This window comes from Triturus cristatus, chromosome 11, assembly GCF_964204655.1.
Source record: "Triturus cristatus chromosome 11, aTriCri1.1, whole genome shotgun sequence".
Classification (NCBI taxonomy): Eukaryota; Metazoa; Chordata; class Amphibia; order Caudata; family Salamandridae; genus Triturus; species Triturus cristatus.
The window spans coordinates 48,288,238-48,302,975 of record NC_140594.1 but is presented as its reverse complement, the minus strand read 5'-3'; the positions used below and the strand labels follow the sequence as shown (position 1 = coordinate 48,302,975).

Here is a 14,738-nt window from a genome sequence, read left to right as displayed (position 1 = left end):
CACAGTAGCAGGTGGCACCCCTCGTTCAGTCTGTTACCGACTCCTACACTGTTTACAGTGAATAAAGAGATTGGCTGGCAAACTCGCACCACATCTCTGAACCAGAGATCACATCACTTTAGAACTTCATTACTATAATGGTCTGAGGATTGACCAGCGCTTGAAATGGAAATATAGCAGAGCCAGGACCTCAGTTCAAGAGGACCCGTTTGCTACCGAGAAGTTCTGGAGCACTCCAACAATAAGTATAGCGCAAGCAAGAACCTTTCTGCAGGTCAAGCTTGACGCATGCCTACAACCATTCATTTAAATTACTCCTTTCAAGTTATAATTATTCTACATTAACTTAGACTATTTAAATTATTTTAGAATGGTATTTTACATCACTAAACCAACAACAACAAAAATTACATTTCAATTTACATTCACACAATTTTATCAAATATGCAATAAAAAATACTCATTATCAAAGACTAAAAAAAGAATTTAGGACAATCTTCTAACAAGCAGCTCAAGTCTGCAAGCATGTATACAGCGAAGAACATCACTCGTCCTAAAATTCAATTTATGCAATAAATTCATTAGATACTTTTTCTTAGTATTAGACAAACAAGGAAATGGAAAATGCCTTGATGAAAGCCTGAATGTCATTACTGCACAGGACGCACACATGCCTCTCCTCTGAGAGCCCGGTCCAATATCTGATGATATGAACAGCAAGACGCCTGCCTGCCCCATGCTCGGGATGATAAAACGCGCTGCACCTCTTTTTGAGGTGATGCCTGGCACACAACACACCTCCGGATCTGGTACCCGCTCCTAGTAAACCTGTAAACTAGCTGCCCCTGGTACTACTGCAACTACCAACAAGGCCCTTTGGTCAAGCCTCACTCCCCCAAAGCACAAAGAACCTTATATTCTAATGCGAACCCCTGCCACAAAACATATCATTTCACTCTGCGAATTCCTAAAACCAAATCGGCATTGCAAGACCCCCCAACCCTTGTTTATTGTCGCCAATATTCCCGTTTTCAGGCTCCAGGCATCTGCTGGTAACTACTACTTCCACGTTCTTCTTTCCTTCTGCACCACCACACCACGCCTGCTAGACGCCCACCCATGCACCCATGCGGGAGGTGGCGCCCTCTCTCAGGGTGCCCTTTCTGTGCCAGGCACCACAGCCCACTCGCAGCCTCAGCCTGCCGATGCTCCACCTGTGCCTGGCTTCAAACCACTCCCAGACATGTACACTGGGCTCGACCTTTCCCACATACATGCCAGGACAAAAGGCTCGAGCCTTTTCTGGAACTGGAACCCACTCCCTTCCTTTGACCTTTAGAAGGTCACCAGAGCACCTGGGCCCCCCCACCCCCCCAGCGCCAGAAGGATTTATTCTGCTTTCATAAACGTTAGGAAATCAACTACTACAAAATAGGCCAGGGCAAAGATGCTGTCCTGTCTGAAGCCAATTTCGGTTTCTCCGCTGATCACCACCGATCAATATCTGAACCCAAAGGTCAGTGTAGAAGAAACGACTCTCATGTGTGTGCGACACAAACCGGGTGACCGTTATCGCCCCTAGAACCGAGGCTCCCACACAGGTCACGCTAGAAGCGTGCACTCTGCCCATCAAGCACTCAAGGCAGGCTTGATGCACACTGGATCAATAGAGAACAGTGTGTGCCACCCTCACCGTGTGACAGTCATCACACGACGCCCGAGGCTCCCACACAGGTCACGCTAGAAGCGTGCACTCTTCCAACGAGACCCACAAGATAGGCGTGCTGCACCCCCGGTCCAAGAGAGAACAGTGCGTGGGGCCCTCACGAGCGGCAGCAAGTCACATTACAGATGTAAATACAACTTAAAACGGTCCTTGGGTACTCGGACAGGAGGCAGCCCCTCCCTCTGGGCCGCGTGTACTCACTGTGCAGGTAATCCGCAAGGTCTCCCCCGTTGCAGTACTGAAAAAGAAAAAGAATGGAATTAACACCACAACAGGATGAGAACAGTGGAGGCCAAACAGAGAGGGTCACAGCTCTGATCACTACATTCATGGTGCGCCTGAAAGTCAAGTGCTACTATCGATTACAGAGCAGCTCGGGGCGTGGGAGCTGGACACATACAAGGCATACAAACCCTCTGAAAGCAAAGCGAGGCCGCGCTGATCCCTAAACACGCCCTGTGGGAAGCAGACATAAGGTCACCACAAGCACATTGACCCGCTGAGGTATCTTAAACAAGCATTGGGAATGCCAAGCAGCCTGGTGTTCATGTGCTGCACTGTTCACAGGCCGCTGCTCATGTTTTATAATCTCAATGGTGGAGTTTTTTTTTTCCTCTGGTGGACTGGGACTCGGAGTGAGAACCAAGAAAGAGCATGTACTTGCTCTGCTGTGATGGAACATGGCACAGTGAAGGAGTTATGAGCAGAGGGAGGAAGGGGTGAAAGAGCATGTACTTGCTCTGCTGTGATGGAACATGGCACAGCGAAGGAGTTATGAGCAGAGGGAGGAAGGGGTGAAAGAGCATGTACTTGCTCTGCTGTGATGGAACATGGCACAGCGAAGGAGTTATGAGCAGAGGGAGGAAGGGGTGAAAGTGCATGTACTTGCTCTGCTGTGATGGAACATGGCACAGTGAAGGAGTTATGAGCAGAGGGAGGAAGGGGTGAAAGTGCATGTACTTGCTCTGCTGTGATGGAACATGGCACAGTGAAGGAGTTATGAGCAGAGGGAGGAAGGGGTGAAAGAGCATGTACTTGCTCTGCTGTGATGGAACATGGCACAGCGAAGGAGTTATGAGCAGAGGGAGGAAGGGGTGAAAGAGCATGTACTTGCTCTGCTGTGATGGAACATGGCACAGCGAAGGAGTTATGAGCAGAGGGAGGAAGGGGTGAAAGTGCATGTACTTGCTCTGCTGTGATGGAACATGGCACAGTGAAGGAGTTATGAGCAGAGGGAGGAAGGGGTGAAAGTGCATGTACTTGCTCTGCTGTGATGGAACATGGCACAGCGAAGGAGTTATGAGCAGAGGGAGGAAGGGGTGAAAGTGCATGTACTTGCTCTGCTGTGATGGAACATGGCACAGCGAAGGAGTTATGAGCAGAGGGAGGAAGGGGTGAAAGTGCATGTACTTGCTCTGCTGTGATGGAACATGGCACAGCGAAGGAGTTATGAGCAGAGGGAGGAAGGGGTGAAAGAGCATGTACTTGCTCTGCTGTGATGGAACATGGCACAGTGAAGGAGTTATGAGCAGAGGGAGGAAGGGGTGAAAGTGCATGTACTTGCTCTGCTGTGATGGAACATGGCACAGCGAAGGAGTTATGAGCAGAGGGAGGAAGGGGTGAAAGTGCATGTACTTGCTCTGCTGTGATGGAACATGGCACAGCGAAGGAGTTATGAGCAGAGGGAGGAAGGGGTGAAAGAGCATGTACTTGCTCTGCTGTGATGGAACATGGCACAGCGAAGGAGTTATGAGCAGAGGGAGGAAGGGGTGAAAGAGCATGTACTTGCTCTGCTGTGATGGAACATGGCACAGCGAAGGAGTTATGAGCAGAGGGAGGAAGGGGTGAAAGAGCATGTACTTGCTCTGCTGTGATGGAACATGGCACAGTGAAGGAGTTATGAGCAGAGGGAGGAAGGGGTGAAAGAGCATGTACTTGCTCTGCTGTGATGGAACATGGCACAGTGAAGGAGTTATGAGCAGAGGGAGGAAGGGGTGAAAGTGCATGTACTTGCTCTGCTGTGATGGAACATGGCACAGCGAAGGAGTTATGAGCAGAGGGAGGAAGGGGTGAAAGAGCATGTACTTGCTCTGCTGTGATGGAACATGGCACAGTGAAGGAGTTATGAGCAGAGGGAGGAAGGGGTGAAAGTGCATGTACTTGCTCTGCTGTGATGGAACATGGCACAGCGAAGGAGTTATGAGCAGAGGGAGGAAGGGGTGAAAGTGCATGTACTTGCTCTGCTGTGATGGAACATGGCACAGCGAAGGAGTTATGAGCAGAGGGAGGAAGGGGTGAAAGTGCATGTACTTGCTCTGCTGTGATGGAACATGGCACAGCGAAGGAGTTATGAGCAGAGGGAGGAAGGGGTGAAAGAGCATGTACTTGCTCTGCTGTGATGGAACATGGCACAGCGAAGGAGTTATGAGCAGAGGGAGGAAGGGGTGAAAGAGCATGTACTTGCTCTGCTGTGATGGAACATGGCACAGCGAAGGAGTTATGAGCAGAGGGAGGAAGGGGTGAAAGAGCATGTACTTGCTCTGCTGTGATGGAACATGGCACAGCGAAGGAGTTATGAGCAGAGGGAGGAAGGGGTGAGAGTGCATGTAGGGGAGAACCCAAGAGCCACACATTCGGGACAAGTGCCTCGTGTTATATGTGAAGCGTCTTGGCAAAGGTCCGTTTATTCACTGGTAATCGACAGAAGGAGTCTCTCTGCCATTTAAAAGAAGCACAATGTGGTACATTACATAACAGACAAGCCAGTTCCATTGTGCACACTCTGAAGGTGGCAGATCCAGTGGCTTGTTCTGCCAAGCAAGACTGCACGTCCAGCATTCAAACAGGTTTGGACAGCTGCCTGATCCCCGACCTTCTCCGTCAACTCAGAGGCAAAAAAGAATGTTCCTTAAGCGTTTTAAGAGGGAGTAACATGTAGCAGCGATCTCAATGACGTAGGAAGAAGGGTGGATCTGTAGCGGCAGAGACACCACCATTGGTGGTCATAGGAGTTGGGAACGGGGATGGCCGGGGCCAAGCGTCAGCGAGCACCAAACACACACGCAGGTCTAAGGAGGACCCCATTGGACCGGCGCCTCTGTTTGTCAGCATCGCGTTGTGAAAGAGTCCTGGTTGTCAAACCTGCGACTGAAGCGAGGTATCTCCAAAGCCAGAGACTGCCATTTAATTGTACCAGGAATCGAATATCAGCAGCAACCAGTGGCATAGCCAATAGGTCTCGCCTTTGGGGCCTTATAAGTGTTTAGCCATGCAACAGTTGGGTCCCAAAAGCGAGACCTATTGGCTATGCAAAGCGGCCTTGTCGCCGCGAAACTGAAAGTAATCGCGGTAAAGCGCGGTAAAGCACAGCGCGCGCGCCCGCGCACATGCACTGTAGCTCTAGGCCGGCCTGGTAGCACTTTCTGGAGCCCTCTCAATAAGTCTCGCCAGACCAGCGCATGCGCTGGGTCAGGCGAGACCTAAAAATGTAAAATGGGTTAAATAAAGCTTAAAGAGCTCTACGGAGAGCACAACAATTCTCAATAAATGTTTGTCCACTGTTTTTACTTTTACAAAGAAGTATCTTAATTCACGTCCAACTAAATAAGAACCTCAAATCACACATGTGGACGATAAAGGTGCGAGCTCTGTAACCTCGTGAACTAGAGTCCTTTGCAGGAGGGTCTCACGATTAAACAATGCATAGCCCCTCCCTAGGGGGTTTGTTGAGGAATCTCCACAGAAAGTTCTTCCTACTAATGTTGTCAGAGAGGATTCAATGTACAACATTTCCTCTTGCATCTGTCCCAGGGTTGATAATGTAAACCCCCAAGGAGCTAACACTGTATGTAACACCCGCCTCTGAGGGTACTGCGGCAGTGCAGGCCGGGGCTGGCTCAAGGGGTACGGTGGGTAAGGAAGTCAGAACTGAGGAAAGCACAATAACTAACTTCACGTACCCCAAAGAAATATCACAGCGGGCGGCAAACCCTGCAAATGAGGTCTGCCCCTGTGATCTGTGACCTACCAAGCTGTGCACAAACAGCTTTTAACTCTACAAACCAACAATGCTTCTATATGGGACAGATGTATTAAAGCTCTTCTTCTTGCCTCTGAATAGGAGTTCACAATGTGAAGCCTCTTCCGATTGTATTTGTCAGACGGTTAGAAATCTCAGGGTGTTTGTCTTGGAGTTCACAATGTAAAAGCCCTTCTTATTGCACCTGTGGAGTTCACCAAGGGAACCACTTTCTGGTCCGCCTGGTCCTAGAGTGTTTGTCCGCAAGTTCACAATGGAAATCCCCTTCCTATGGAATTCATCATAAAGTTTACCGTGTAAAAGCCCCACAGGTTGTATTCATCAGAGAGCGCACAATGGAAGGTCCCTTAATATGGGGTTCACAAGGTAAACGCCCCTGATTTTGTATATTACCAGAGAGTGCACAATGGAAGGTCCCTTCCTATGGGGTTCACATTGTGAAAGCCCCAGATTTTGTATATACCAGAGAGCGCACAATGGAAGGTCCCTTCCTATGGAGTTCACAGTGTAAAAGACCCTCATTTTGTATATCATCAGAGAGCGCACAATGGAAGGTCCCTTCCTATGGAGTTCACATTGTGAAAGCCCCTCGTTTTGTATATTATCAGAGAGCGCACAATAGAAGGTCCCTTCCTATGGAGTTCACATTGTGAAAGCCCCTCGTTTTGTATATTATCAGAGAGCGCACAATGGAAGGTCCCTTCCTATGGAGTTCACATTGTAAAAGCCCCTCATTTTGTATATTACCAGAGAGCGCACAATGGAAGGTCCCTTCCTATGGAGTTCACATTGTAAAAGCCCCTCATTTTGTATATTACCAGAGAGCGCATAGTGGAAGGTCCCTTCCTATGGGGTTCACATTGTAAAAGCCCCTGATTTTGTATATTATCAGAGAGCGCACAATGAAAGGTCCCTTCCTATGGAGTTCACAGTGTAAAAGCCCCTGATTTTGTATATCATCAGAGAGCGCACAATGGAAGGTCCCTTCCTATGGGGTTCACATTGTAAAAGCCCCTCGGTTTGTATATTACCAGAGAGCGCATAGTAGAAGGTCCCTTCCTATGGGGTTCACATTGTAAAAGCCCCTGATTTTGTATATCATCAGAGAGCGCACAATGGAAGGTCCCTTCCTATGGGGTTCACAAGGTAAAATCCCCTGATTTTGTATATTATCAGAGAGCGCACAATGGAAGGTCCCTTCCTATGGGGTTCACATTGTAAAAGCCCCTCATTTTGTATATTACCAGAGAGCGCATAGTGGAAGGTCCCTTCCTATGGAGTTCACAGTGTAAAAGCCCCTGATTTTGTATATTATCAGAGAGCGCACAATGGAAGGTCCCTTCCTATGGAGTTCACATTGTAAAAGACCCTCATTTTGTATATCATCAGAGAGCGCACAATGGAAGGTCCCTTCCTATGGGGTTCACTTTGTAAAAGCCCCTGATTTTGTATATACCAGAGAGCGCACAATGAAAGGTCCCTTCCTATGGAGTTCACAGTGTAAAAGCCCCTGATTTTGTATATTATCAGAGAGCGCACAATGAAAGGTCCCTTCCTATGGGGTTCACATTGTAAAAGCCCCTGATTTTGTATATCATCAGAGAGCGCACAATGGAAGGTCCCTTCCTATGGGGTTCACATTGTAAAAGCCCCTGATTTTGTATATTATCAGAGAGCGCACAATGAAAGGTCCCTTCCTATGGAGTTCACAGTGTAAAAGCCCCTGATTTTGTATATCATCAGAGAGCGCACAATGGAAGGTCCCTTCCTATGGAGTTTACATTGTAAAAGACTCTCATTTTGTATATCATCAGAGAGCGCACAATGGAAGGTCCCTTCCTATGGGGTTCACATTGTAAAAGCCCCTCATTTTGTATATCATCAGAGAGCGCACAATGGAAGGTCCCTTCCTATGGGGTTCACTTTGTAAAAGCCCCAGATTTTGTATATTACCAGAGAGCGCACAATGGAAGGTCCCTTCCTATGGAGTTCACATTGTAAAAGACCCAGATTTTGTATATTACCAGAGAGCGCACAATGGAAGGTCCCTTCCTATGGGGTTCACTTTGTAAAAGCCCCAGATTTTGTATATACCAGAGAGTGCACAATGGAAGGTCCCTTCCTATGGGGTTCACATTGTAAAAGCCCCTCATTTTGTATATTACCAGAGAGCGTATAGTGGAAGGTCCCTTCCTATGGGGTTCACATTGTAAAAGCCCCTGATGTTGTATATACCAGAGAGCGCACAATGAAAGGTCCCTTCCTATGGAGTTCACAGTGTAAAAGCCCCTGATTTTGTATATAATCAGAGAGCGCACAATGGAAGGTCCCTTCCTATGAGGTTCACAGTGTAAAAGCCCCTGATTTTGTATATTATCAGAGAGCGCACAATGGAAGGTCCCTTCCTATGGGGTTCACATTGTAAAAGCCCCTCGTTTTGTATATCATCAGAGAGCGCACAATGGAAGGTCCCTTCCTATGGAGTTTACATTGTAAAAGACTCTCATTTTGTATATCATCAGAGAGCGCACAATGGAAGGTCCCTTCCTATGGGGTTCACTTTGTAAAAGCCCCTGATTTTGTATATCATCAGAGAGCGCACAATGAAAGGTCCCTTCCTATGGAGTTAACAGTGTAAAAGCCCCTGATTTTGTACATCATCAGAGAGCGCACAATGGAAGGTCCCTTCCTATGGGGTTCACTTTGTAAAAGCCCCAGATTTTGTATATTATCAGAGAGCGCACAATGAAAAGTCCCTTCCTATGGGGTTCACATTGTAAAAGCCCCTGATTTTGTATATTATCAGAGAGCGCACAATGAAAGGTCCCTTCCTATGGAGTTCACAGTGTAAAAGCCCCTGATTTTGTACATCATCAGAGAGCGCACAATGGAAGGTCCCTTCCTATGGGGTTCACTTTGTAAAAGCCCCAGATTTTGTATATTACCAGAGAGCGCACAATGGAAGGTCCCTTCCTATGGGGTTCACATTGTAAAAGCCCAGGATTTTGTATATTACCAGAGAGCGCACAATGGAAGGTCCCTTCCTATGGAGTTCACATTGTAAAAGACCCTCGTTTTGTATATTACCAGAGAGCGCACAATGGAAGGTCCCTTCCTATGGAGTTCACAGTGTAAAAGCCCCTGATTTTGTATATTATCAGAGAGCGCACAATGGAAGGTCCCTTCCTATGGGGTTCACTTTGTAAAAGCCCCAGATTTTGTATATACCAGAGAGTGCACAATGGAAGGTCCCTTCCTATGGAGTTCACATTGTAAAAGCCCCTGATTTTGTATATACCAGAGAGCGCACAATGAAAGGTCCCTTCCTATGGAGTTCACAGTGTAAAAGCCCCTGATTTTGTATATTATCAGAGAGCGCACAATGAAAGGTCCCTTCCTATGGGGTTCACATTGTGAAAGCCACTCATTTTGTATATCATCAGAGAGCGCACAATGGAAGGTCCCTTCCTATGGGGTTCACTTTGTAAAAGCCCCAGATTTTGTATATACCAGAGAGCGCACAATGTAAGGCCCCTTCCTATGGGGTTCACATTGTGAAAGCCCCTTGTTTTGTATATTATCAGAGAGCGCACAATGTAAGGCCCCTTCCTATGGGGTTCACATTGTAAAAGCCCCTGATTTTGTATATTATCAGAGAGCGCACAATGGAAGGTCCCTTCCTATGGGGTTCACATTGTAAAAGCCCCTGATTTTGTATATTATCAGAGAGCGCACAATGAAAGGTCCCTTCCTATGGAGTTCACAGTGTAAAAGCCCCTGATTTTGTATATACCAGAGAGTGCACAATGGAAGGTCCCTTCCTATGGAGTTCACATTGTAAAAGACCCTCATTTTGTATATCATCAGAGAGCGCACAATGGAAGGTCCCTTCCTATGGGGTTCACATTGTAAAAGCCCCTCAATTTGTATATTACCAGAGAGCGCACAATGGAAGGTCCCTTCCTATGGGGTTCACATTGTAAAAGCCCCTCATTTTGTATATCATCAGAGAGCGCACAATGGAAGGTCCCTTCCTATGGGGTTCACATTGTGAAAGCCCCTCATTTTGTATATCATCAGAGAGCGCACAATGGAAGGTCCCTTCCTATGGGGTTCACATTGTAAAAGCCCCTTGTTTTGTATATCATCAGAGAGCGCACAATGGAAGGTCCCTTCCTATGGGGTTCACATTGTGAAAGCCCCTCATTTTGTATATCAGAGAGCGCACAATGGAAGGTCCCTTCCTATGGGGTTCACATTGTAAAAGCCCCTGATTTTGTATATCATCAGAGAGCGCACAATGGAAGGTCCCTTCCTATGGAGTTCACATTGTAAAAGCCCCTGATTTTGTATATCATCAGAGAGCGCACAATGGAAGGTCCCTTCCTATGGAGTTCACAGTGTAAAAGCCCCTGATTTTGTATATCATCAGAGAGCGCACAATGGAAGGTCCCTTCCTATGGGGTTCACATTGTAAAAGCCCAGGATTTTGTATATCATCAGAGAGCGCACAATGAAAGGTCCCTTCCTATGGGGTTCACATTGTAAAAGCCCAGGATTTTGTATATCATCAGAGAGCGCACAATGGAAGGTCCCTTCCTATGGAGTTCACATTGTAAAAGACCCTCGTTTTGTATATCACCAGAGAGTGCACAATGGAAGGTCCCTTCCTATGGAGTTCACAGTGTAAAAGCCCCTCATTTTGTATGTATCAGAGTTCACAATGTAAAATCCTTCCCTATTGAAGTCAGAGTTCACATTGTAACACCCCGTTCCGATTACATTTGTCACAGAGTTCACAATACCTAACTCCTTCCTAAAGCGTTTCATAAGTTTGTTTTGTAAAATCCATTCTATTGTATTATTGCTCCACATAAAATTGCCAAAATCCCTAGCAATCAACGTCCCTTTGTTTTGCTCTGTGTGTTCCCATATTTTTCTAGTTAAATCGTGGATGCACTGGACTGTCACAACCATTGAACCTGCTTTCACGTGAGCACCCCTGGCACCCTCGGCTCCTGAGGGTGCTCGTCTCATGTGAGCACCCCTGGCACCCTCGGCTCCTGAGGGTGCTCGTCTCATGTGAGCACCCCCTGGCACCCTCGGCTCCTGAGGGTGCTCGTCTCATGTGAGCACCCCCTGGCACCCTCGGTGCCTGAGGGTGCTTGTCTCATGTGAGCACCCCTGGCACCCTCGGCTCCGGAGGGTGCTCGTCTCATGTGAGCACCCCTGGCACCCTCGGCTCCGGAGGGTGCTCGTCTCATGTGAGCACCCCCTGGCACCCTCGGCTCCGGAGGGTGCTCGTCTCATGTGAGCACCCCTGGCACCCTCGGCTCCGGAGGGTGCTCGTCTCATGTGAGCACCCCTGGCACCCTCGGCTCCTGAGGGTGCTCGTCTCATGTGAGCACCCCTGGCACCCTCAATGCCTGAGTGTGCTCGTCTCATGTGAGCACCCCTGGCACCCTCGGCTCCTGAGGGTGCTCGTCTCATGTGAGCACCCCTGGCACCCTCGACGCCTGAGGGTGCTCGTCTCATGTGAGCACCCCTGGCACCCTCGGCTCCTGAGGGTTTTCGTCTCATGTGAGCACCCCTGGCACCCTCGATGCCTGAGTGTGCTCGTCTCATGTGAGCACCCCTGGCACCCTCGGCTCCTGAGGGTGCTCGTCTCATGTGAGCACCCCTGGCACCCTCGACGCCTGAGGGTGCTCGTCTCATGTGAGCACCCCTGGCACCCTCAGCTCCTGAGGGTGCTCGTCTCATGTGAGCCCCCTGGCACCCTCGGCTGCTGAGGGTGCTCGTCTCATGTGAGCACACCTGGCACCCTCGGCGCCTGAGGGTGCCCGGTCTAGGCTGGCCTCCGGGCAGCTATTCTTTGATAGAGTGAGGTTAATGGTTCGAAACATGTTTTCAGGAACCCAAAGGATCTCATACACCCTGGGAATCGTATACTTCATACACTGTATTCAGGGATCTCCAATCCCGTGTTAGACAAGGACTCCTCCAGCACAAGGATTTTCAACTTTTGTCTCTAAATCTGATTCTGTTTGAATGAGGTTCTACCATCCTGTGTGAAACACAGTCCTTCACACCCACACAAGGGTCTTCAACCTTTAAAGGGCTCATCTACAGACTCCGGTAGACAAAAGCCTCTTGCGGCCCGCACCAAAACCTTACGGTGGGCTTAGAGCCCACCCAGTGCTTGCTATTGGTTGCCATTATTGTCACTCTCATTTGCTTGCATCTTATTCGCTGGCTCGACTTCAGCTTTTTGAGTTTGTCACTGCCTTGGAGCATAGCCTTTTTACCATAATTTTGAACTTGTATCTTTCCACTGCTCACTTACAGAGAACTACTTTTTTCTCCATGGCCTTGTATGCGTTTCTAGCTCTTCTCCTCCGAGCTGCGGTTTCCTCTCGCTCTCGTGTGCGGTTCTCTTTCATATGCTCCTCTCCAGCCACAATCCTTGCCCCTCGCTCCATGCTGCTCTCTCCAGCATGTGCTGTTTTCTGCATCTTTTATCCCCCACTTGGCTTTGTTTTTATGTACTACACTTCCCTCTGCCCAATCCCTGTTGCTGGCTCCCCCCCCCCCCCCGGTCCACCTTTAGTAACCACCACTTGCGGTCCTTTTACACTTTTTTCCTATTTTTTTCAATTTCTTGGGGGGCCCAGCAGCTCCCATTGGCTGCGGGATCCACTCTGTTTGCTGAAGTGAGCATTAGAGTAATTTTTTTCTTCCATTTCCTGCCCAGGTCGTTCAATAGGCACGCGAATGCATGGTGGCATATGCCCACGCATATATCAGCAAACATGAGCGTGCCAACCAAAGAACTTAGGTGCCTGTAGCGTCATGATGTACATGCACTATACGTGTCTCGTCAAAGCTTTTTTCTTTTTGGGGACGAATGCAGCATTTTGCTTTTTAGTGAACCTGCAGGGCGTCGCCCAAAAGCATTGGCAAAGCCAAAACCTCCCAAAGGGGAGGACTATTCGCCTTGCAATGCTTGCGAAACAGGGTTTTGCCTGAACTGGGCACGCTATCACCGTGTCTCAACCATGAAGCCCTCCAGGTTCCCAACACAACCAGCCAAAACCTTTTGTAACCGGACTACCTCTGAAAGAGAGGCTATTCCACCCTGGGTGGAAAACCGGAAGTCCTCCAGGGCACTTTCACATGGAATCAAACATCTGGCACCGGGGAGAACCGGACAGTCACGCTGATTTTTTAAAGGGGAAAGAAGGAGGATGTCTTAAAAAAGAATTGACAACAGAAGAAACCATCTTTGAAACCAAAAATCTAAAGTACGAGAGGAAACAGAAGTCAAATCTCACCTCCATGACCAGGTAGACAGAGTTCGACAGCTCCTGCAAACAAAAACACAATAGGTTTACATTGGATTCGTAGGTGAGCATGAAAGATTGACAACAGTTTATCTGCATGTTTTAAGATGCCTGGGTCTTGAATGAAGTTCCCACCGAGGTCCCCAGAGGAGGCCTGGCTCCAGGTCACCCTCAGCTGCCCACTGCCCCCAGAGAACGCCTGGCTCCAGGTCACCCTCAGCTGCCCACTGCCCCAGAGGAGGCCTGGTTCCAGGTCACCCCCAGCTGCCCACTGCCCCAGAGTACGCCTGGCTCCAGGTCCCCCTGCAACTGCCCACTGCCCCCAGAGGAGGCCTGGCTCCAGGTCACCCCGCAGCTGCTCCCAGAGGAGGCCTGGCTCCAGGTCACCCCCAGCTGCCCACTGCCCCAGAGTACGCCTGGCTCCAGGTCCCCCCACAGCTGCCCAATGCCCCCAGAGTACGCCCGGTTCCAGGTTCACCCCGCAACTGCCCACTGCCCCCAGAGGAGGCCTAGTTCCAGGTCAGCCCCGCAGCTTCCCACTGCCCCCAAAGTAGGCCAGGCCACCCCACAGCTGCCCACTGCCCCCAGAGTACGCCTGGTTCCAGGTTCACCCCGCAACTGCCCACTGCCCCCAAAGGAGGCCTGGCTCCAGGTCACCCCGCAGCTGCCCCCAAAGGAGGCCTGACTCCAGGTCTCCCCGCAGCTGCCCCCAGAGGAGGCCTGGCTCCAGGTCACCCCGCAGCTGCCCACTGCCCCCAGAGGGTCCTGGCTCCAGGTCACCACGCAGCTGCCCACTGCCCCTAGAGGAGGCCTGGCTCCAGGTCACCCCACAGCTGCCCACTGCCCTTAAAGGAGGCCTGGCTCCAGGTCACCCCACAGCTGCCCACTACCCTCAAAGGATGCCTGGCTCCAGGTCACCCCACAGCTGCCCACTGCCCTCAAGGAATGCCTGGCTCAGGTCACCCCGCAACTGCCCACTGCCCCCAGAGGAGACCTGGCTTCAGGTCTCCCCGCAGCTGCCCCCAGAGGAGGCCTGTCTCCAGGTCACCACGCAGCTGCACACTGCCCCTAGAGGAGGCCTGGCTCCAAGTCACCACGCAGCTGCCCACTGCCCCTAGAGAAGGCCTGGCTCCAGGTCACCCCACAGCTGCCCACTGCCCTCAAAGGAGGCCTGGCTCCAGGTCACCCCACAGCTGCCCACTGCCCTCAAAGGATGCCTGGCTCCAGGTCACCCCGCAACTGCCCACTGCCCCGAAAGGAGGCCTGGCTCCAGGTCAACACGCAGCTGCCCACTGCCCCCAGAGGAGGCCTGCCTCCAGCTCACCATACAGCTGCCCACTGCCCCAGAGGAGGCCTGGCTCCAGGTCATCCCGCAGCTGCCCCCAGAGTTGACCTGGCTTCAGGTCACCCCGCAGCTGCCCAATGCCCCCACAGGAGGCCTGGCTCCAGGTCACCCCGCAGCTGTCCACTGCCCCCAGAGTACGCCTGGCTCCAGGTCACCCCGCAACTGCCCACTGCCTCCAAAGGAGGCCTGGCTCCAGGTCACCCCACAACTGTCCCCAGAGGAGGCCTGGCTCCAGGTCCCCACGCAGCTGCCCCCAGAGGAGGCCTGGCACCAGCTCACCACGCAGCT

At 50.4% G+C, this 14,738-nt stretch overlaps 1 protein-coding gene across 2 annotated transcripts in view; it reads right to left on the bottom strand.

Annotated features, from left to right (window-relative positions):
* The window catches only part of ULK1 (unc-51 like autophagy activating kinase 1), a 283,256-nt gene that overhangs the window by 170,901 nt on the left and 97,617 nt on the right, over positions 1-14,738 (bottom strand). For both annotated transcript variants that reach the window (XM_085635032.1, XM_085635033.1), the window contains exons 4-5: positions 13,097-13,129; positions 1,928-1,964 (exon numbers count right to left, since the gene is read on the bottom strand). In XM_085635032.1, the coding sequence (XP_085491158.1) occupies positions 1,928-1,964; positions 13,097-13,129 (70 nt within the window). The remainder of the gene's footprint in view (positions 1-1,927; positions 1,965-13,096; positions 13,130-14,738) is intronic.